At 43.2% G+C, this 24,632-nt stretch overlaps 1 protein-coding gene across 7 annotated transcripts in view; it reads right to left on the reverse strand.

The window, feature by feature from the left end:
• EML6 (EMAP like 6) overlaps positions 1–21,665 on the reverse strand; it is a 259,228-nt gene extending 237,563 nt beyond the window's left edge. For all 7 annotated transcript variants that reach the window (XR_008522134.2, XR_008522133.2, XM_024242556.3 and 4 more), the window contains exons 1-2: positions 21,513–21,665; positions 20,032–20,741 (exon numbers count right to left, since the gene is read on the reverse strand). Coding sequence is in view for 5 of the 7 variants with exons in the window: in XM_024242556.3 (XP_024098324.2) it covers positions 20,032–20,228 (197 nt within the window). In the remaining 2 variants the exon portion in view is untranslated. The remainder of the gene's footprint in view (positions 1–20,031; positions 20,742–21,512) is intronic.
• Positions 21,666–24,632: the final 2,967 nt, after the last annotated feature.

Here is a 24,632-nt window from a genome sequence, read left to right on the forward strand (position 1 = left end):
CCGACCTGTTCCCTCCTTGGGAAGTTACCCTTAAAAGAATAGTCTGTCCCAAGATTAACTGCTTCTAAACTGAATTCAGTGTTCTGTAATACCTCTCTGCTTCACCAAACCTGGTCCTTCTCATCTACCCTGGAGTCAGAAGCAGGACAGTCCTCCTAGACCTCACACCTGGAGAATCCTTCCTGCCTTAAAGACTCTCCTGCAGCATCCCTTCTCTTGTAAAGGCTCCTCCAAAACAGTGTGCAGGCAGGCAGGCCCTCTTCTCCGCATCCCACAATGCCTTGTTTCCCTCACTCCCTCACCGGGAAGGCCTCCATGGCAGGGGGTGTGTGTGTGTGTGTGCAGACATGTGTGTGCTGTGTTATACACTTGCATTCCCATCCTTCCAGTTGCACCTAATACAGTGGTGACTGACACCTGAATAGGCAAGGTCTCTTCTGTGCACTTCTAATGTCCATAGTTAAATTTTCAATAAGCACCTCAAACTCAGCATGTCTGAAATAGGCCCCCCATCCTCCTGCCCCAGAACCCACTCCTCCTCCTTGGTCCCTCTCTCCCCTGACCCACAACTTCCTAGTCATCCAATGCATTTGCTCCTCCCTCTCCCACTTCCTCATCCCATGAATGCCCCCTTTGCCTCTCCACTGTCTCCCTCCTGCTCCCCTTGCTCTGTGTACCAGAGGTCATTCCTTCACACTGGCCTCCCTGACTCTGCACACCCCACTCCCCTGTCCATGCTACTTTTTTATAAGTCTATATGTCTAAAATCCAGATCGAGTCGCAGTCACTAACATCTTTTACAGCTTCCATGGCTCACCTCTGCATTTGGATTTTTATCCTATCCAAATGTGAAATCACCTACATGTTCCTGCAAATTTATCCCTCGGGGTCACTTTGCCACCCAAGGACATTCCCATGGGTTTACATCCCTTCCTCTGGCCCCTTAGGCACTCAACCAGCTCTTGTTTTCTTCTAGGCTATCACCAACCATTATGGGTCCTTCCTTTCTCCACAAAAGACTGATAACATAAAGCAATCTCTTTAGCTCAGAAGGCTGTCTGTCTCAGACCTGCATTCTAAGTGTGCTACATTATTATTTTCTAGATTCCCCCCACCCCCCACAACTCTCCTCTGGCTCAACTATCATTGTTCAATGTACATGCCCAGAATTGTCCAATGCATTGTCTTCACCCTAACTGTGACCTCAACCTGCAATGCTTTCCCCCACCCAGTATGCCAGCTAACTTCCTAACATCCTCCTAGAGGCCACCCAAACGCCATCTCTTCCAGAAAGGGCTCTTCCAAAACCCCACTAGTGAAATTTACCTTCCTTCCTCTATTCTCTAGTTCAGGGGTTTTCAAAGATATGTGCAAGATGATTTGGGGGAGTATAGTAAGAAATTTATATGTAAATTGCATTTACATATAAATTTAATGTAAATGTTATATGTGTTTTATAATGTTAGCACAATAATACAGGTATATAACATAAATATATAACAAAGCAAATATTCCTATAGTGGGAGTTACACAAGAATATTTTACTAGGAAAGGTATACAATCAAAAAAAGTTTAGAGACTACAACTCTAGCTTAACATTTTTCACTATAGGCTTCTTATTTAAGGTAATTTTGGCTCTCTCTGTCTCTCCTGGTTTATGGGTTCCCATGTAATAGAAAGAACATGGCTTTGGAGTCAGACAGAAATAGGTTCAAAGTTGGGTCTGTTGGTTACTAGCCATGTTACTATACCTCTGAATTCTCTTCAGGATTACAGGGAAAAATGCATATATATAAAATACGTCTTTGTAAATGATAGATATATACAGCAGGTCCTTGAATAACATCGTCTTGTTACAACATTGATGAGAAAAAATATCAATTCCTGGCCAGGGCCACTGTCATGTGGAATTTGCACAATCTCCCCACGTCTGTGAGGGTTTTCTCCAGGTGCTCTGCTTTCCTCCCACATCCCAAAGATGTGCATGTTCAGTGAACTGGTGTGTCTCCATGAGTGCTACATGAGTGCAACTGTGTGTGTGCGTGCACCCTGCGACGTGACTGCGTCCCGCCCAGGGCTCATTCCCACCTTGTGCCCTGAGCTGCAGGGATGGGCTCCAGCCACCCGGGACCCTGAACTGAATAAACAAGTAAATCATCATCTTACTAGTTTTTATTAATCTTTCTTAAACATCTAGATAGCTCCCATTTACTTTAATGTTTAATATGATAAGCATTTTTGTCTTTAGTTAGGTTAGTGATTTTCCTGTGGCCAGAAATATGCTGTAGGAATTTAACTCTTTATATCAATTGGCTAACGGTAAAATTGGTTTGTTGTACATTGTTTTGCTTAAAGTCAGTTTCCAAAGACCTATCAATGATGAAATTCAGTGAGGACTTACTGTGTAAAAAAACTTACTCAGGGCCTAGAGTGAGGTTTCTTTCTTTTATGTCATTCTTCAACTCACTTTGCAAAGCTCCTTATATGCTTTACTGAATTGAATTCTCAATAACAACCTACCAGTGTGTCTAGAGGAAGAAGCTGAGGCTGGTTGTGTAACAACTAAGAAGTGGTAGAATCAGATTCAAACCTAGGTGTGACTGGCACTGAAGCCCTAGCTTTTTCCATCACATAAAGAGCCTCCGGGACACACAGGGACCAGTCGCCTGCATAACTGGGGTGGAGAGACACACAAATGGAAAGCCATAGCAGAATTGAGACGTGTTTCATAGACGGAGAAAATGCTACAGTGGCAAGGAGGAAACAGACATTAGTTCTGCCCCCATGAAATCAGGGAGGGCTTCACAGAGATGGTGACACTGTAGTTGTCTCTTGGCTTATACGAATCTGCCACAGATTCAGATTCCAGAGACCTGGAAGGCACTCCAGCAGCAAGGCTGTGGGCAGTAACATGGAGACACAGAAACCCTTTGACTTACTGCAAGGAGTATGGGTGATGGGAGCAAAGGCAGGAAAGTCGGGGAAACAGAGCTGTGGCAAGAGATAATGGCAAAAAGGTGGGGTAGGGTTACATTCCAGAAGCAATAGAGTTGGCCGGAGTTTTTAAGCAAGGCAGAGACAGATCAGATCTGTGCCACAGAACACTAATTCCAGTGCTAGCGTAGAGCAGAAATTCTGGAGACTAAAACCACTTGAGGAATCTTTTTTTCTTTTAACCGTGTGGTTTGTCCCATTGTTGTGAATGTTAATTTGAATTTAGTTATGGTGGGTTGCCAGGTTTCTCCACTGTACTTATTGTCCTTTGTAAATACTAAGTATCTGGTGGTGGAGGACAATGTAAAATCACGTTCCTCAACAAAACTTCATCACTATTTATAGCATCCATTGGTTTTCTAACTCCATCATTCCAGCTATATTTAATACTTGGCTTTCTACACAAGGAAGAGCTTTGCCTTCTCCCCATTGAGTTATTTATATCACTATGGATGCAAGGATTTTTATTTTATTCTACAGATTATAATTCATGCTCAAATTATCCCAGATGTGGCCAATGGAAGTCCCTTCAAGCTGGCTCCCATGTCATTTTAATATCTCCCCTTATTCTTTAAGCACTGCTATATTTTCTAGCACAAGAAGATATTCCAGATGTATCTTGTGCTTTCACTGCCCCAGGCCTAGAATCAGCTTTTTCTCCAAGGAGTTCTATTCTTTTTTGTGGAGAACAGTCTTTAGAAACTGAATTCTGGGTGCTAGTCATGTTCCTGGTGCGGATATGTCACTGCTTTCTTAGTTATCTCAACAGAAAGAGCAAGGAAGGTGTGTGTGTGTTTGTGTGTGTGTGTGTACTTATTTATATACACCTATATCTATATTTCTATGGCAATTTTTTAAATGCAGATTTTGGGGCCTCACACCTATACCTACTGAATCAGAATCCTTAGGAGTGGGCTCATAAATCTGAATTTTTTTGTTTAAGTTCACCAGGTTCTTGAGCAGAGGATGGGCTAGGGGAGTAACCATCAAAGCCGGGAGACCAGTTAGTACTCTATTGTAACCATCCACACAAAACCAGGGATGTGGACCAGGGCAGAAACAGTTAAGATAGAGAGGCCAAGATCAGCTGCACTTGGGGATCTCTGGACAATGAGAATGAGGCGGGAAGGAGTATCCAGGCACTCAATGGTTCCTGCCTGGATCGCTGTGATCGTGTGGCCTGCACTGACATTTACAGAGTAAGCACTGAACACATGTTTGTTTAATTTAAGTAGCTTCTCATTTTTCTCCCATTTATAAAAAAATCCAAGTTGTTGACATTTTGGGAAGAAAATAATTATAAATTTATAGAATTTATATCTCTTCTATTACATTTTTATCGTATGGACTAGAAACTGAATTTCACTCAAGGCAAGAAAGATGACCTGCAAAGTCATCATGAGTAGGTCAGCCCCTCACATACATAAACAGGGCCAGTCAAAGTGAATGTGTTCATATCCACTCTGCAGAAAAATAGGCCTGCAAGTCTTTTTACCAAGAAGCAACATTTGTAACAATATCTCTTATTGTCCCAAGAAAAAAAAAGAGCTAGAGTCTGCTAGAGATAGAAGTCATTAAGCTGAAAGGACTGCCTACTACCACTGCAGCATAAAACTCACTGGAGCATGAGGAAAATATATAAAGCAGATGTAAGAAGAAAAGTAAACCTGAAAGGAAATGACCCTTGGACATTCGTATTGCTATAACAGAAAGCTTAAAACCCAGATACAAGTACAATCCAGAGAAAAAATCATCATTCCCAGTATTTATGTAGTCAAAGCAGTTCATCAATGACCTCTTATTGCTAAATCCACCGGGCCGTTTTCCAGACTCACCTTCTTCTACTCTGCTGAGTCTGCTGAGCATCTTCTTGGCACCCTGTCTGTTCTTGGTTTCAAGGGCATTCTGCTTCCCTGGTATGCGTCCTGCCCCTGTGGCCATTCCCATCTTTCATAAGTACCCCTTTAGCTGCTGGTTTCTAAAAAGTTGATCTTTCTCAAAGTCCTGACCCTGGGATCTTTTCTTTCCTCCCTACCTTCTCTGGGTATCTCACCCACTCCTACACACACACTGAAACTCTCACAGCTCTCTCCTGAGCAAGGGCCCATATAAATGTATAACCACCTCTTGGATGTCTCACAGACACCTCAATCTAGATATGTTCAAAGCTGAACTCATCTCCCCTGACCCTGAAGCTGCTCCTCATTCTGTTTCAGTGAATGGTCATCACCATCCAACCAGCTGACTAAGTCAGAAACTTGACCACTACCTTACACCTACCTGCCTTCTTTCTACCCTACTCCCAATGCCCTCTCCCATATCCAAACCATCACCAGGAATCAAGAGTCTCCAGAACGTATTCATAGTTCTCTTTGCATTCTACCACAATTACTTCACACCTGGATTACTTCAAGTGCTTGCAGACTTGTTTCCTCCAATCCATTATCCACACTGTAGCCAGAGTGACAGGTATAGAGCTTAAATCTAATGATGCCCCTTCTTCAAAAAAGCCCTCCCTAACCACCAACCACCTCCCATGAATGGGCTAGGAGTATGTCCTGAGGCTCTCACACATTTTGGGTAACTAACCATATCCGGCTGTGCATATGTGGACTCCTGCCCTCATGACTGCAAGTTCCTTGAGAGGAAATGTGTGCTGTGTGCTGCTGGGTCCCCAGTGCCTCACACAGGGTATGGCACACAGGAGGCACTCAAGAAATCTTTGTTGTAAGTCATTTTCCTTAAGAGGTTCTTAACCTGGGGGTCCATGTACCCTTTTATGGATTTCAGGAGGTTGATGAACTTAGATTAAAAATTATACCTTCATTTTCACTAACTTGTAACAGACTAAGATTTCCTATCATTCAGAAGGTAATCAACAAACCATAGAAGCATTAGCAGTATCTGTGACCTTGTGACTGGTAAAAACACAGAATTTTCACAGCACATTACATTTGTTGCAGATATCTCAAACATCAGGCATATTCATCACTACTTTTAAATCATAGTAATTATAAGAACTGCTAAACCTTTTAATTGTATGTGTTAAAGAAGCACATACAATATATACCCACATATTAAAACTATTTTTATAACTATATTTCAAAACAATTAATTTCCTATAGAATATATATATATATTTTTTTACTTTATACATGAGAAAACACTATTCTGTGACGGTGGAAGTATAAATTGACACAACTGCTTTGGTCTCAAACTTCTGGTCTCATGTGATCTGCCCACCTCGGCCTCCCAAAGTGCTGGGATTACAGGAGTGAGCCACCGCATCTGGACAGATGCAACCACTTTGGAAAACCATTTGACAGTATCTAGCAAGGATCATATGTGCGCCCCGTGACCTAACAATACCACTCCTAGGTGGAACTGCATATATGTTCACTTGTGCTAGAATGCTTGTACCAGTAGCCAAAGGAAACTGAAAACCATCCAAATGCCCATAAACAGTAGAACAGATAAACTCCAGTATTTCCACACAATAAAAAATACAGAACTGAAAATAAGCAAGTAGAAACACAAATGAATCTCATCAACATAGTATTGACTGAAAGGAGCCAGACATAAAAGAATGCAAACTGTACCATTCCTTTTAAAAGTACATTAAGCAAAACTAAGCTATGCTCTTAAAAGTCAGGATGGAGGTCACCTTTGCAGTGGGTATTGTCACTGGAAAAGGGCATGAGGTGCTGTTGTGGTGCGGGTGGTATTGATTTTTTGATGTGAGCAAGGTTACAGGTGTGTTGGGTTTGTGAGAATTGATCCAGCTGTACACTATGATATATGTACTTTTCTGTATCTGTATTACACTGCAATAAAAGTGTAAAACAGAACAAACAAGCCTATTATTCTGAGATGGTGTCTATAGGCTTCATAGCCTGTCAAAGGGGGTACAAAAAAGAAGTCCTATTCTAAGCAGAAATTCTAAGGGGATCATCCAAAAACAAATAAAAGTCATGCACAAGTCTTTCATTTATTCATTCAACAAACACTTCTTAAGCACCGTCTACATGCCAGGCTCCATTATGAGAACTGTAGGCAGAGCAGTGAACGAAACAGCCCTGCCCAAATACAGCTTATATTTTAAAGAGACAAGATGCATCAAAAGAAATACTAAGGAAAAAAATAAAACAAGGATGGGCAATAAGGAATGTGTTAGAGAAGAGTTTGAATTTTAAATAGGGTAATCAGTAAAGGTAACACTGATCAGGCACCTAAGGGAAGTGAGTAATGTCATGTGAATGTCTGAGAGGACAAGGATCCAGGCATAGAGAGTGCAAAGAGTGCAAAGAGTGCAAAGGCCCTGCGGCAGAAGAGCACCTGGGTATTCAAGCAGCAGCTAGAAGGCAAGTGTGGCTGGAGGGGATCAAGGAATGTAGAGAAAACAGATTGGATCACAGAGGTAAAAGGGGCGAAATCCCCAAATAGAGACTTAGAAGCCATAACAAGGACTCTGGCTTTTACTCTGAGGTTTCAAGGCAGAGAATTGACACGACCTGCTCAACTGCACAACCTTATACGGCAAAGACTGCAATTACTTATTGTAACCAGATAACTCTGGCTGCTGTGTTTAGAATAGAAGGGAAAGGCAAGGATGGAAGCAGGGAAGAGGCAGTGGGTAAGAGGTCTTAGGAAAAGAGCATGGCATGAAGAGAAAAGAACAGATGCCTTGAAGAACACAATGCATACACACATAAAACACATGCATTATTAAGCTCAAGAGTTCAAGACCAGCCTGGCCAAAATGATGAAACTCCGACTCTACTAAAAATACAAAAATTAGCCAGGCACGGTGGCGCACGCCTATAATCCCAGCTACTCAGAAGGCTGAGGCAGAAGAATTGCTTGAACCCGGGAGGCAGGGGTTGCAGTGAACCGAAATCGCGCCACTGCACTCCAACCTGGGTAACAGAGTGAGACTCCATCTTAAAAAAACAAAAACAAAAGCAAAACATATGCATTATAATTGTTGTTGCTGCTGCTGCTGTCATCGTTACTGAACCATTTGACAGTAAACTGCAGCCATCATGATTCTTCACTCCTAAATATTTCAGCACACATGTTCTAAGATAAGTACATTCTCTTATATAACTGCATTGCTACAATCAAATTCAGAGTATTTAACAGTGACACAAAGCTGTTACCTCATATATAGTCCCATATTCAAATTTCACCAATTGTCCCAATACTGTTATATATAGCAATCCCTCTCCACCCAATCCAAAGTCACAAATTGCATTTAGTTCTATAATTCTAGTCTCTTTTAACCTGGACATTCCCTCAATCTGTTTTAGTCTTTTACAAGAATAACATTTTTTGCCAAGTCCAGACCAGTTGTATTGTAGAATGTCCCTCAATTTGCATTGGTCTGTTTCCTCATTATTAGATTGAGGCCATGCATTTTTGGCAAGAAAATCTGATCAGTGACATTGACCGGCCCCTGTATGTATCAGGTAGGCCTAGGGAGAGGAGGCAAAGGGCAGGGGAGGTAAGAGAAAACCAGGGGACCACAATGATGAGGAAAGAAAAGGATAGGCACTGAGTAGAAGGTGATCAGCTGACCCAATGCTGTGAAGAGGTTAAGCATGATGTGGCTCCACCTAGCAATGGAGGTCACTGAAGTTGCTCCAGAGAACTCCAGTGGCTGGCGGAAGTAGAAACCAGTTTTCTACTTCAAATAGTTTTCACTATGTTGAAAAGTGAATGAGAGATAAAGAAAACGGGGGCAGTAAATGGAGACAACTAAGAACCTCAAGACTTTAACTTAGAAGAGATTTTGGAAGGATCTTAGGGATTTACAAATGAGGAAACTGAGGCCCAGAAAAGGTAACTGCCATGCCCAAAGTCACATGTCTGATTAGAGACAGAGCCCATACAGTGTTCAATCCCATGGGACCCCAATCTCCATGCACAATGCCACGCTCCCTCTTCTGAGAAATGTGGCATTGAAGGAAAAGAGGAGAAAGGAATCAGAAGAAAACGTTAATAAAAACAAAGTGAAATACTCCTGCAATGATCTTCCTAAAATGTAAATTGGCCTTGTCTTGCCTTGTTTAAATGAACCCACTGGTCTCCATAACTTGTGGAATGAGCGGTAAATCCCTTAGCTATCTAGCTCCAGCCCACTTAATCCAGCTTCATCTCCCACCGTACCCTCCTCACTCTCATCTGTCATTCTGGTAACATTGAGCTACTTATTCTTGCTTCAGGGGACCCTGCTATTTTAAGCCCCTGAGCCTCTGCATAAGCTGTTCCTGCCCTGTCTTTCCCTCCTTCTCCATTCTTTTTCCACCTCCCTGCCAAACTGCTCTTCAGCCTTCAAAAGTCACTTTCTCCAGGGGTCTTCCCTCAAACCCCTACTTCTGTATGTTTGGGTAAAACTCTTCTGGGCCAGGAAAGACAAATTTAGTTAGAGCTGGCAGGTGCTACCTTACAATCTCTGCAGACATCTGGACTTCACTTCCCTCTTATAAACACTCCAACGTATTTTCAAAAGTTGCTTAAAAGACCACATTTCTTACATTGAAAGGGATGCAAATCATGATTTTTCTTATAACAGTCAAAATACCTTAAGCACAAACATTCAAAAGGAATGTCTCATTCATTGTAAGGGCCATGGCCATATTCCAGCAGGAACTATTATGTCCTCAATGGCTGTATTTTCCATCTAGACCAGTAGAGAAGTATAAGGAAGAAGTCAAATCAAATTTGGTGTCTAAGAACACAGCAATAATCAGTCATTATTGCCATTCAAATATTCTCTTAAAAAAGAAGATTCTGAATCCTGCCTCTCAATGCCAGCTGAGAATAATATTTTCGGGTTTTTATCTTCACAAAGTATGTATAAAATGAGTTCTATAGAAATCTCACCCCTGTTTCACACCTTGCTCCTTCCAAATAATTCAAAATATAAAGAATAATATCCAAAGCACTTACTATGCCCATGACAAGGTGCTAGGTACAGGGACACACACATGAAATTCAAACCAGACGGAAATATGGGTAAGTCAACAAATGCAACACGATGCAATGACTCCAGAAGGGAGAAACGTGCATGGTAGCCCAGATGTATAGATAAAGGCGGATAAGATAGTCTTGAGCTGTCAGATAAGGCTTCAGGGAGAGGTGACACTTGCATTGATATTGAAGGAAGTGAAGGACTGTATAAGTGGAGAAAGGAGGGGTCATTTCAGGCAACCAAAATGATACATGCAGGGATGAGGAAACACAAAATAGGATGCCAGATTCAGGGAACTGCCAGGTGTGTGATGTCGCTGGAGGATGTTAAGACAGGGAGGGACATCAGGCTGGAAGAGATGCCACGAAGAAGATCATAATAGACTGTGGAGAACATCTTGTGGGAGTTTGACTCTCATCATGCAGGCAATAAGGAGCCTTAAGCAGGTTTTAAATCTAGCCTTAGGAAAATTCATTTTCAAAATATGTTAGATAGCTACACTCACTAAATCATCCAACGGTTCACTCGTGAAACCTTTTCACTCATTGCCATGGTTGATGTTCAGCAGGTATGCACCAGTATCTCTACCAGTTAAAATATGGAACTATTTCTTTACCAGTTGGTAAATAACAGCTGTCCCTCATCCCCACCTCCACTACCTTGGCCACTGTGCCAGCCCCAGGAAGCCTCTTGTGAGTACCATCAAGCCACCTCCCCAGTGCCTGCCAATATCAGCCTCATGTCCATCTGCACCCCTCTAACCCATCACCCCGACACCAGACCAGCAGGGGATAAAAAACCCTTAATAGTAGCACTGGCACCCCAGTGGGCAAACACTTAATGCCCAACTAACCTTCCAAGGCTGTGGCCACCAGCCATTGCCTAACACTGTCCAGAGACACTTTGGCACAGTCTCTTATGAGAAGTGAAAACTCCATGATACATCATATCACCAGTTTTTTTTTTTTTTTTTTGAGATGGAGAATCACTCATCCACCCAGGCTAGAGTGCAGTGGTGCGATCTCAGCTCTCTGCAACCACCGTTTCCTGGGTTCAAGCGATTCTCCCATCTCAGCCTCTTGAGTAGCTGGGATTACAGGCACCTGCCATCATGCCCGGCTAATTTTTGTATTTTAGAAGAGATGGGGTTTCACCATGTTGGCCAGGCTGTTCTTGAACTCCTGACCTCAGGTGATCCACCCACCTTGGCCCCCCTAAGTGCTAGGGTTACAGGAGTGAGCCACTGTGCCCGGCCATATCACCAATATTTTTCATGTAAGCCCTTTTAGTATCCCTTTACTTACCTTTTCTTGTCCTCGACTCAGTATTTCTCATCACTGTCCTTTTCTGTCATTAAGAAATCATTTGCCTCCTTCTCTTCTACTCCACCTTCTGTAGTAAAGTTGCCATTTATTCTCTCTCAGTCTATTCCCCCCTTACTAGGGGTGGGGGATCTTCTTTAAAGGGGCAGCCCTTTGAAACATTGTCCCACCCTCCAGGCTACAGCTGTTTGGACCCAGTGGACATCCTGACCCATGATAGGGCAATTCGATTCTCTTTCCTGGGAATTTGGAATTAAGACTCAAAAGATTGATTCAGTTGGTTTTGTAGGACCAAGATGGATTGTACTCAGGGGACTGAGGTGGATTTTTGGGAGGGTGGCCATGTGCAAAATGAATCCTTGAGTTAAGCAGCCAGAGAAAATAAAAGCATGTATTGTCCAGAGAGAAGCAGAGACGTGAATCCCTGTGATGCATAGGGACACTTCCAAGAGATATAATTAGAGAAAGAATAGCTGCGTGATACTGTGCAGTGCCTAAGAGACCAGCCACACTCCCTGTAATTGAGTTCCAAAAGGTTTTCTTGTCACCTTGTAATCTCCTCAACTGTACTTCTTTGAAAAAGTTTCTTGCAACTGATGATCCCTTACTTAGAAGACATCTTGTCATTTGTGAGTCTTATTTTATTCCTATCCATAAAATCAACTCATAACACAGAAAAATGTTTTCCTGGCATTATTAAACAGCAGTTAAACTAAAAATGAAGGCTCATGCCTTAAAATCATTCTCCATAGCCTTAGAAAAATTCTCTGACCAGCCTATTAAGGTATTACCAGTCCAGAGAGAGCTCCTTTCATCCCCAGGAGGTAGACTGGCCTGCTGCTCCCCTCCTCTGTGTTAATGGGAAAGGGAGTGGCAGGTAGCAAACCAGTGGACAATCCCAGAATCCTTCAAATTCCAGTTGAGGTCATCCAGACGCCTACCTCCCTTTAGGGGAAGAAAGGAATGAACTGATAAAGGAGTAGAGGTCAAAGGGCACCCTCTGTTACAACTCCCCCTGCTTTCCATACCACTCACCTCCTCAGCTGGCTCAACAGACCTGTGTCCAGCAGCAAGGCTGATGCTTATAAAATCATTTTTAAAAAGCAAAAACCTTTGGGAGTAAACAAATCCAATGTATAGACTGTTGTTGGTCACTAAACCAGCAGTTACTAAATACTGCACTCACTATTTAAGTTATAGTTTACTTTATAAATATATAAAAATCGATATGTCACTCATTAGCTCAAACAGCATCTTTACAAATACAGAATAGCAACCAAAGCCTATGGTTTCTATTTCTTCTAGGTTAACCTCTTTAATGATTATTTCCATTTCTGGGTCCCCAAACATTCAGCATCTTCTACATGGGAGAAGTTAGTCCCCTACTGGCTGAATTCAAAGGCTGTGGGCATCTAAGATAATTTCATGGAGAAAAAGTAGTCTTTTCAACAAATGATGTTGGGACAATCAGATATCCATATGCGAGAGAATAAAGTTGGACCCCTACCTCACACCATATATAAAAATTAACTGAAAATAGATCATCTACCTAAATGTAAGAGCTAAAACTATAAAACTCTTAGAAGAAAACATAGGAGTAAATCTTGATGACCTTGGATTAGGTGATGGTTGCCTAGATATGCTATCAAAAGCATAAAAAAGAAAAAAATTAATAAATTGGACATCATCAAAATGAAAAACTTTTGTACTTCCAAGGGTACCACCAAGACAGTGAATAGGACAACTCACTGAATGGGAAAAAAATCTGCAAATAATATATAAGGGTCTTATACCCAGAATGTGTAAAAAAACTCTTAGAACCCAACAACAAAAAGACAAACTGATTAAAAATGGGTAATAGATTTGAATAGACATTTATCCAAAGAAGATATACAAACAGCTAATAAGTTTATGAAAAAATGATCAATATCATTAGTCATGAAGGAAATGAAAATTAAAACCACAATGAGATATCATTTCACACCCAGCAGCCTGGCAATAGTTAAAAAAAAGACAGACAATAGTAAATCTTGACGATGTCGAGGAATTGGACCTCTCATACATTGCTGGTGGGATGCTAAAATGGTGTGGCTGTTGTGGAAAACAGTTTCACAGTGCTTCAAAAAGGTGTTCAGATCCACACCTTGAGGATAGGAGAGGCTGCAGGATAGTGTTGCCTAATTAGGGTTGCTGCCATGGGAACAGTTTTTCACCTATCACAGTGTAATCCACATGACTGATTGATGTGGTTGGTGGGACTGATATAATTCTTTATAAGATAGTATAGTTCAGCGCAATGTTTTCAAGCAGTGACCCATTATGTGGCAACCACATTTTCCAAAACAAAACACAGTCATATATATATATATATTTTTTTGACAGGGTCTTGCCCTCTCACCCAGGCTGGAGTGCAATGGTGTGATCACAGCACACTGCAGTCTTGACTTTCCAGGCACAAGTGATCCGCCTGCCTCAGCCTCCCAAGTAGCTGAGACCATAGGCACACGCCACCATGCCTGGCTAAATTTTTTAATTTTTTGTAGCGATGGGGTCTCCCTATGCTGCCCAGGCTGGTCCTTAACTCCCAGGCTCAAACAATCCTCCCACCTCAGCCTCCCAAAGTGCTGGGATGACAGGAGTGAGCCCGGCCTCATATTTCTGAATTAAAAATTAGATTCATGACGTGACAAGAACAAGTATATCCACAACAATAACTGAATGGAATATTTGTGACTGTCCTGGGAAATCTAGGGCATATGGTACCAAAACCCATGAGGCATTAATGACCTGGATGAGAATTACAATGACCTTGGTCTTTCTCTGGCTATCTATACCAGAATTTTAGGCACATTAAGTTTCTTCCCACCCTGGCACTTTTGCACATAACCTCTTCTCTGCCACTACATCTTCACCTGTCTTCCCCTTCACACCCTTCAGGTTTCTGCTTACCTGCCATCTCCCTAGAGAGCTGCTCTGGAAATCTTGCCTAAGGTGGCTTCCATACCCCCATTCAACCCAGTTTCTCTGTGATTATTTTTCTTCTTAGCACTTATCACAATCTATAGTCATCTTATTTTCTTGTCCATTCACTGCTGGCTTCCCCCATCAGAAAGTAAGCTTCGAGGCAGCAGAAACTTTGTCATGTTCACTGCTACACCCCCTGCATCTGGCACATTATAGATGTAAAATGAGTTTTTGATGAATTAACAAATATGAAAGAATAAATTACACCCAACTTAGAGAATAAACAAATCTTAATAAAAATCACCAGACTATAATTTATTAACAAGAAGAGCAATAATGCAATCATTTATGAAGATCATTATAAGCTTCCATCAAAAGCTTTCACTTTGCTCTCTTTCCAATGCACAAAGTAAGTGGGATCCAATGAGCAGTAGGATGGTCCCATTGAGTAACTGATTAAACCTCTTTCCCTCTCAGAGCCATTTCTCAGTCTAAAATGAGAAGACCTATTTCTCAGTGTTGGGGGTGGGAGAATTCAATAGGATGACATATACATGAAGTGTCTGGTACAGAGCAAGCACTCAACTTAATACGGATTTGATTCTTTGTGGTTACCTCCGTGTTTCTCTTATTCAAACTGGTCAAGGGACGAAAGAATATAAAGTCACATCTCTAGGCCTTCATGTGAACCTGCTTACCTGACACTCCAGGCCCAATCATGGCTGTTAGACCTGTCTCTTCAAATCCAACAAGCTTAATTGTATTTGCAGCACTAGATTATTTGAGCCATGTCACAATTTTGACTAAAATAATTTTTTAAATTAAAATCTCTAACATATCATTGTTTCAGGTCATTGTTCCAAAGCTGTGGATATTTCTCTTTTTTTAATTTTTTCTTTTCTTTTTTTTTCCTGAGACAGGGCCTCAGTCCTGTTGCCCAGGCTGGAGTGCAACGGCACAAACCGGGCTTACTGCAACCTCTGCCTCCTGGGCCAAAGAGATTCTCCGGCCCTAGGTCCCTGAATACCAGGGACCACAGGCACCTGCCACCATGCCCAGCCAGCCCTTGTATTTTCTGTAGAGACGGGGTTTTGCCATGCCACCCAGGCTGGTCCTGAACCCCCAAGCTCAAGTGATCTGCCCACCTCAACCTCCCAAATTGCTGGATTAGCCTGGCTGAGCTGGGGATGTTTCTAAAACAAACTTAAACATGGTCCCATTTCCAGGCAGAATTCTAATGATCTACTTCAAATATTCTTGAATAAATCAAACGGTTTATAGACCAACAAATAAGCGAGTTACAAAGAGCAACAACCTACTACCTTCTGGTTAGGAAGAAGGCACAGTTGTAGGGACCACAATATAAGAGGCCATAAAGCAGTGAAGCCAAAGCTTGGAGCTTTGGAATCAGACCAATCTCGGTTCCAATTCCCATTCCACAGTCTGCCAGAGAGTGACAACAGGCAAGATCCTCAACCTCTCTGTGCCTCAGCTGCCTCCCCTCTAGACTGGGGTTAGCAACAGTGCCTATCTCACTGGATTGTGAGAGGGTGGATCAGATCAATCGATAGACACATTTAGTTCTGAGTTTGGCACTCAGGAAATGTTAGCTCTGGTTATAAGATTCATTCTCAGCCTCAAGGGTCTTATATATGCTTACAAATGAAAACAGAATGAAACGATAGCCCTAAATGATACATATTAAGTGAGCAGCATCAGTCACAAAACACACAAAGTTTTGGAAGTGCAAGGTGCCCCTTCATCTGAGGATGGTACAAGGTCTCATGGGAGAGGTGAGACTGCAGCAGATGGGGCTTTGCAGGATGCAGATGCAAACAGGACCCCGGTGCTGCGCACTTACCATTGGCCAAACATTTTTGGTATGTAATCCCCACAACAAACTACAAAGGAGATACCTTTAAAACTCCATTTTATAAGTGAAAAGTTGTTTCACTGATGAGATAGTTAAGACTCAAAGAGGTTTATTAAAGTCGCCAGCTGGTGGCAGTCCTAGGTTCAAACTCAAGTATGACTGACAGTAAAGTCCAAGCTCCCACTGCTATGCCATTGGAGGGGTGGGGCTGGACAGACAGAGAAGGGCCAGCGGGGAAGATGAATCATTCCACTGTGAAGCAGGGAAGAACAGAGTCATCATATGGCAAGTGGGAAGCAAACAATTTATGATTTTTTAAAAAAGGAAAATAAGGATAGGATGGTAGGTTAGGAGAGAGAACAGAAAGCTTAGGAATCTGGACTTCTGCCTGTGAGCAATGATGAATCATTGTTTTGTTCTGGGGGTGTGTGTGTGTTTAGTGAAATACTACTTCTACCACAACTAAGAATATTTATTGAGCACCAACTAAGGGCCAGGCCCCACACTAAACCCTTTGCATACATTTTTTTTCTAATAGTTACAACTCTGCAGTTTAGGTATTGTCACTCCCATTTCACAAATAAACAAGGCCCTGAAAAGTGATGCCACTCACCCAGATACCCCCAGTAAATGGCAGAGTGGGATTTATACCCAAGTGTGCATGATAATGAAGTCAGTGCCCTTTCCCCTAAAGCAGCATTGTACATAAACCTCCTTTGCAATTGGGAGCCAGAAAATGAGGGAGAAGAACCTGGAGACAGGGAACTAGCCAGAAGCAATACATATAGCGGTCCAGAGTGAGGAGATAAATGTCTCAACTGGAATCACTGTGAAAATGGAAGGGAAGTAACAGAGGATGAATGTGTTCATGGGCTTTTCTTTCATTTACTCCCATTCTCTGTGTCATGTTCTACTACCTAAAGTAGAAACCAAGTTAGTAATTATCCCAGTCTCTATTACTGTCCTTGCTATCAAGTCCTGATTTGCATCTTGTTGTTAGCCCAATAGCAAATATTAAGTATTCACTTGTTCTATCACAGTGTTATCAGGTCTAAAATATGGCATCATCTTCTAATCTGTTATCTGAATTGAAAAGTAATCATTTAAGAGAATAAAACTAAGCCTACACATTCAATAAATTATATTATGCCTCACATACCAACATCTTTAAAAATCTGACTTAGACATATAGCCTGTCAAAGCAGAAGGACACATATGCTGAGCCCTAATGAGCTCTGCCAAAACCTACATTATTATTAGGGTTCATTATGATCTTGGAGATCACATGGTTTTATAAAATGGAGTGTGTTATCAATACTTGTTGGGCTGCTTTCTAGTTAATACTCTTGGCAAAACAGCACAAAAAATAAAGCAGTATAGATGTATGCATATGAGTATATCTTTCAAACTAATGCAAACCTATGTACCAAGTGAACAATTACTTACGCTATCTCACCTGATGGAAACAAGAGTTAGAAACGAACAAGTTTTGGTATTCATGTAATGATTCAATAAAAAACCAAAACACTTTTGCATTAGAACCTTAGCTATAGTCCTCTCCATTTAATAACAAACTTCAATATTTCAGGTGGAAGAACAGTAGTAACCGGGATACACGGAAATGAGTTAAAATTCCTAAGGACAAAAAATTGTGCATTGTGGTTTGTGCAGTGCCTTCACCAGAAAAAGATATTTACATACGTAAGACAAAGCAAAAGAACAGCATGAACATTCCAATTTTATAGCTCTTAATTCTATAATAATCTGTGGTTTGTGTTTCTTAATTCATTGAACTTAATTTTATTCTTATGTACAAAGACATATTTGGATGTTAAAGAACTCTGCTCTGCTCACCTATACATACTCTGACCCAACCAAATATTGTGGAGAATTATGAATACAGTCTTTTCTCTGAAATCAGGCTTACTACTATGTCACTAAAGTAGCTTAATAAATAGATCAGATGCTAACTATCTCTTTTTCCTTTCATCAGTTAAGGCTCCCTGCAAACCCAGTTATACACATCACTTCATTCACCTTTTCTTCAAATCTGAATGCTTCCTTAACCACCCAAGCTAGATTTCATCACATCCCACTAGCCCGGCTGCTTGTCATAACAACGGTTTACTGCAACTCCACCCTTTTCCCACCTTCAGTTTTAACAGTGCAATTGGTTTTTTCCTTGTATCACAGAAAAAATTAGGATTAAGAGTTCAAATCCACAAAGTAGTTCAGTGAACTGTCACATTAATATTATTTAACCACAGGGAATTTTCTGTTTAATTGCCACTCTCTCCCTTCACCCAAAGGACTACATCTTATTTTGATGCTGTAATGGAAAGCACTGCATTAAGACAGAGAGAGCAAAAACATAATGGGTTTAAATTTTTAAACATCTAACCTTTTCATGAGTCATTGTTAATCATTTGCACCTGTAACTTTCATAATCAGCCTAGCAATTAGAGAAGCAAAATCTGCAGAACAAAACTATGTAAGGATGCCCCAATCACAACAACTACCATGTTAGGGAGGGAAGAAAAAAAGCTATTTTTGTCATACGTGACATGAAAAAACTTTTACATGCTAGTTCCACTAAATCTTGAGAACATTAGAGCTCTCATCTTCAAAAAAAAGTCAAGATTTTTTTAAACCTGTATTTTGAATATTAAGTGCTTGCCTTCTGTAACAATTTTTCAACTTTAGGTCTCAGAAAAAAAAAAGCTCTGGAATATAAGCACATCATTAGGAAGGAAAAAAAAGCTGATCTTTGAAATCATTCTCTGCACTGAGAAATTAGGAGCATGGACATGACACCACTTCATTTATTTCATTGTGAAAGACAAACTTAGAGCAAAAGTGGCAATATTCTGAGAATGTAATGGTAGTTGTTCTACATCAATGAAACACACAAGTTTGGAAGGTATAAATATGGTCTCCGTCAGTTGTAGTCCATCCTCAGCAAGTCATTTTCCCTGTGGGCTGAGGCTCCCATATGACGAAAATCTTCCTTAACTGCTGAAGGCTGAAAAGGATTCCCTGTGAACAGCATCTGGCCCATACCTTGTTTGGTCACATAAAAGCTGACAAGGGCTGGAGGAAAATGTGTCTGGTCCAAAGATGAGAGGATAGGGCCAAGAATCACAATATAACCCCCTTCAATTTAATCGGGAGGGCCCCTAAAATGGCCATTCATCCAAATGAGCTCTCCTGTCAGTCAGTCTTGGGCCATCCGCTAGCAGATGTTGGTCATTGTGTGGGCTGGCTGGTAGGATTTTGTGATCCAGCAGCTGCCAGCCTTTAATAACCTCATTGATGTTGTGGAAGCATCCATTTAGTGTATAAATATGCTTTAGGCATTAAAACACTGCCAAGTGAAATATTAGAGAACAAACTCCCCACCCACTGCAGAAATTTCCCAGGTCCAAAGCATCTGAGATAAAGATTCCAAATTACCAGTAGTAAAATTTCTTTTAGATCTTTTTTAATCCTCTTGCTTACTGAGAAACCCACTGAGGAGCCTCCCAAAGATGATGCCCACACTTCAGGCTATTGGTCCTACCGTGCACCTGGTTAGGGAAGGAAGAAGTGTTTCATAGTTACCCAGGCTCCTTCCACTTGTAGCAGGAAAGAACACCAAGAAAGCATCAGAACACTCAACTCCTTGGAGACTGAAAAGCCGGAATTCCGGAGGGATACAGCGAAAAGACATCTCTCCCTCCTCACCTGCACCCCCCACTCTGTTTCTGCCCTGGCCCTATAATCAGCAGCCCTTCAGTAATTCCATGCGGCTCCAGAGAGAATCCTCTATTCCACGGGACTCCCGGATCCCACCCCAGGTCAACCTCTTCCCACCTTCCTAGCCTCCACACGCAACCCCTCCCCGCCGCCCCTGGCCACCCCCTTACCTGATAATGTCGTCGTTGTGTCCCAGGAAGAATTTTTGGCTGTGCTCGCGGGTGTTGTAAACCACCCCGACCCCAGCCACAAAGTAGACCACCTCCTTGCCTGCCGTGTAGTACAGGTTGTTGCGGCACTGGTGACCCCGGTACCCGTACACCCACTCCAGCCGGAGCTGGCAGCGGGGCGCCGTCCGATCCGCCATGATAAGTCGACCCCGCGCGCCCCCCGCCCCCCCGCGCGCCGGGGCAGTCCTCGCCGAGGCTGGGGCTGCGGCGGACCTGCAGGGGCTCAGCGCGCGGCGCTGGGCGCTGATTTCCGCGGCGACACACAGGCACAGCCCAGCGGGCCGGCCGCCACCATCATCCGCTGCAGCCGCCGCAGACAAGCCGCCGCCGCCGGTGTGCGGCCGCCAGACCCCGCCGGGCGCCGGGCTCCCTCTCCCCGGGCAAGGCGGCTCTGGGGTCGCCGGCACCGGCGCGCGCGCCTCACTGCACCTGCGGGCTCCGGCCCCCGGGAGAGGCTCTCGGGGGGGCCACCCCGCCTTTTACATCAGGAATCTGCATATCCCAACAGCGATCACCCAGTTCGCTCACTGAAGTTTGCGGTGCGCTGGGGCTTCGCGGCAGGCGGCGGGATTTATTCTGCGATAGCCTTGATTTGACAGGCAACCCGGGTGAGCTCTGCCATCGCCGTCCTTGGATCCGAAACTGACAGTCTATATCCAGGAAGCGAGAGCGAGGAAGAAAGAAACAGATTTTTCGCATAAGTCACCCAATCCAAGAAAATTATCCCCAAACTAAACCAAGTTGGGTATTTTTAAAAATTGTCCCCTACTCCCGCTTTCTCTCTCCAGTTCCATCTCCTTAATGATACGAAATATGCGTAAATGCTGCTGCCTGGCAGTTGCTGATAGGATTTGAAGGAACGCTTGCTGTTTCCCTAATAAGCGAGGGCGAATATGCAATGGTCATTTTTTAGATGCTCCAATTAGTTTTCATGTGTGTGTTTAATAATTATATCCTCCGTGAACCTTCTCTTCACCGAGAAAGCCTTAAAGAACTTAGCAGCTCTCATTGATCAGCAACTCCAGTCCGCATCATGAAAGATTGTCTTACTCGGAAGAAACGAGGCACTAGTGCAGTCGGAGGGAGTGCGCTACCTACAAACGCTCCTGGTCGAGGAGAAATTAAATAACAAGTGGCAAAAATCGTGTACTTCTCCCCAGAAACGTCTGCGCTAAACACCGGGTCCCACGGAATCCCGGGTCCTGCCCTGAGCCCAGCGTGGAGCGGGGTCGCCAGCGGGACCCGGGGGACAGCAACCCCCCACAGACGCACACGTCCCGGGGGTCGGCGCGCTGCGCGAAGGATGCCCGCCCTCAGGACTGTTCGGCCCGCGCGCACTGCCGCCCTGGCGGCGCCCTGCACTCCTCCCACTCCCGAACCAGCCTCGCCCGCGGAGCATCCCCGCGCTCTCTGCCTCTAACCTCTGCTGCCAGCGGACGCCACCGGCGCGTCCCGGATCCCGCGCGGGCGAGCGAGCGAAATCCTCTGCCTGCCCTCCCCTCCCCGCCTCCCGCACCCGGGGATGGGCTTCGTCACTGGGGCGCCGCGGGAGACAGGTTCTTCCTCCAGCCGGGGCTCCGGGGGCGGGGCCACAACGCCACGCTAGTGAACCTCAGCTGCCGGTTACTAGGCGAGATCGCGCCGCTTAGAAACAGAGACGCCCCGGAGGACTGGGGCCGCCCCCCGCCCCCTCCCTCTCCCGGTCCCTGTGGCCTCTTCCGCCGACGCATCCTGGGAATTGTAGTCCTCTCTGCGCCGGTTAGGGCGGACAGCGCGCGGAAGGGACCACAAGTCCCAGGATTCCGCGCGCCCAGAGGGAGTCGCAGCGAGACCTGTACCGGCGTCAGCGGAGCTTGCGGCTCTCGGGATGAGGAGATCGCGGCTCACCAAGGGCGACTGCCTGCCCACACGGGCGTTCCCTTGTGACTGAGGCGGGAGCTGGCGTGCGTGGGTCTCTGTGGAGAAAAGCGGTGGAGTTGGAATGGAGACGGTCTCCCAGCCCACCACTAGAATTTCTCCTTCATCGGTCTCTGAGGGTTGCTGTAACCGACATCCTCACCATGCTGTAACTGACTCAAGCTTAAGTTTGTTTCCTACTTAAGTTTTCCTTTTCATTCACATGGATTTTAATTTGTTAAAATGCAGTTCTGCCAAGTTTAAGAAAAATGCTGGGAATGTGAGCTCACTTCTGCCCTAAGGACCAGCGTCTTCCCATGACCTGCGTCCTAAATTAGAGGACTTGGGTATTTACAGATAACCAGAGTTTGGAAGCAGGAAGGTGCTCACGCGATGAACAACTAACCTTGGCCTTCAAACGCAGAAGCTGGTGGCATTTCTCCTAAAACTGCCCCAGGTGAACTATGAATCCACTATGTTCTCAAGTAGCCTATTTCCAATTTAGGGCCTTAGCTAGTCTTTGGAAAGAGATTTCAAAATCCCAGTGACTAAGAGGCTGCAAAAGGATGATGGATTGGACGTTTGGAACGTCCTTTCCTTCCCATGCTTTCAGTGTAATCGCTTACTCAGTTCATCTCCCTCAAGTTTTAAGACAACCCTCCGACCTGGTAGGAAAGCTCGAAATAACTGGAAGTGCCAGCGTTTGGATGATTTGTTGCTGCCCGCAGTAATGAAGAGGATTTGAATTGGTCTCATCTTTGTTTTTAAGGAAACAGGATCAACAAATAAGTGAGATGGCACTGTGCTAGGCAACAAGAACACTACCAAAAACAAAAACACGGCCTGAGAAAGGTTTGAGGTAGAAGCAAAAATATAGTTGATCAATGATGTCGTGCCGTAAAACAGTGCCAAATGAATTATATAAAGACAGTAAGTTTTTGTTGTTGTTCTTTTTGTTTTGTTTTGTTTTGAGACAAAACAGGCTGTTGCCCAGGCTAGAATATCGTGATCTTGGCTCACTGCAACCTCCGCCTCCTGGGTTCAAACGATTCTCCTGCCTCAGCCTCCTATGTAGCTGGGATTACAGATACGCACCACCACGCCCAGCTAATTTTTGTATTTTTAGTAGAGACAGGGTTTCGCCCTGTTGGCCAGGCTGGTCTCCAACTCCTGACCTCAGGTGATCTGCCCTCCTCGGCTTCCCAAATTGCTGGGATTAGAGGCATAAGCCACTGTGCCTGGCCAGTAAGTTCTGTATAGGAATTCAGAAGAGGAAGAGTTTTTCCGGATAAAATACATCAGGAAAAGTTTCATGGAGGAACTAAGAAATTTAGATAGAAGTGAGATAAGTAAAGATAAATTGAAAGAGCGTTCTACATGCATTTAGGGAATAAACAAAAGTGTAGATGCAGAAAATTGGATTTAGAGAACACTAAAGAGAATACCCAGTTTGGTGCAAGGGAGAATTCATATAAGATCAAGAGGACACATGAAAGGTTAGATTGTAGATGGAGCTGAGCATAGGGGTTTGCGCTGTATCCTTAAAATAATGGAGGCATTGATTTTTTGAATAAAAATAAGGGAATAACAGTGAAAGCAGTAATCAAAGCATGAGGTATTAGAAGTCTGGGGTAGTGCTTGAGGCTGCGTTAGAGATAGTGGCAGTGGTCTAGAAAAGAAGAGACACTTTCCAGAGAAAATATACAAATGTATTGAAAAGAAGTCTCTTAAATAGAAATGGATGGAACATATTCATTTCCTAAATTATCTTTAGTATAACTAATGACGCCTATGCTGTACCAGACTGTTAAATGAGTTGGAGGAGTAAGTCTGAGTCTGCCACTTACAATTGTAACCTTCGGCAAATCACTAAATCGTCTGATCTGTACTCTCGTCATTTAATCAAGTATAGCAGTACTCACCCCACAGGATAATTGTAAGAATGAAACAAAGTAATACATATGTGAAAAGTTAATTTGTAAAGCATTAGATAAATGTTAATTATTACTGTATGGCAGTAATAACCTCTACTTGAAAGTGTCAAATAAGACTGGTAGTATCCTTTGGAAATAAGCAGTTTTAAAAAGCATGAGTAAAACTCATAATATAATAACATTATGTTGTTCTAATGAATAGCAGTTACTATGTTCCAGACACTATAAATGGTGCTTTACATGTATCAGATAATTTAATCTTCACCCCAGTAATAATCCTATGAAGTAGTTACTGTTATTTCCTCATTTTACAGATGAAGAAATGAGGTAAGGAAAGTTTAAGTAACTTGCCCAGGAATGCACAAAATAGTGACAAAGCTTGGATGTGAACTCAGGCAGTCTGACTCCAGACGCTGCCCTTAAATGCTAAGAATGAAGAAAGAAATTGTTTAGATGGTAGAGTAAGTTCACCTGTAAATGAAACCCAAAATAGCCATGATTTAAACTTGATAGAATTTTATTTCTCACAAAAACGTGCAGGTAGTACAGGCCTAGAATGATGGCTCTGCTTAAAGGAATCCTTGAGTACTCAGGCTCCTGGCAGCATGCCAGCATTCTGCTGTCCCTAGACCTCATGGTCCAAGATGTAGTACTAGCCATCAAACGTACATTTCAAGTACATTTCAAAGAAGAGAAGGGTCATGGGGCACG

Source organism: Pongo abelii, chromosome 12 (genome assembly GCF_028885655.2).
Source record: "Pongo abelii isolate AG06213 chromosome 12, NHGRI_mPonAbe1-v2.0_pri, whole genome shotgun sequence".
Taxonomy (NCBI): Eukaryota; Metazoa; Chordata; class Mammalia; order Primates; family Hominidae; genus Pongo; species Pongo abelii.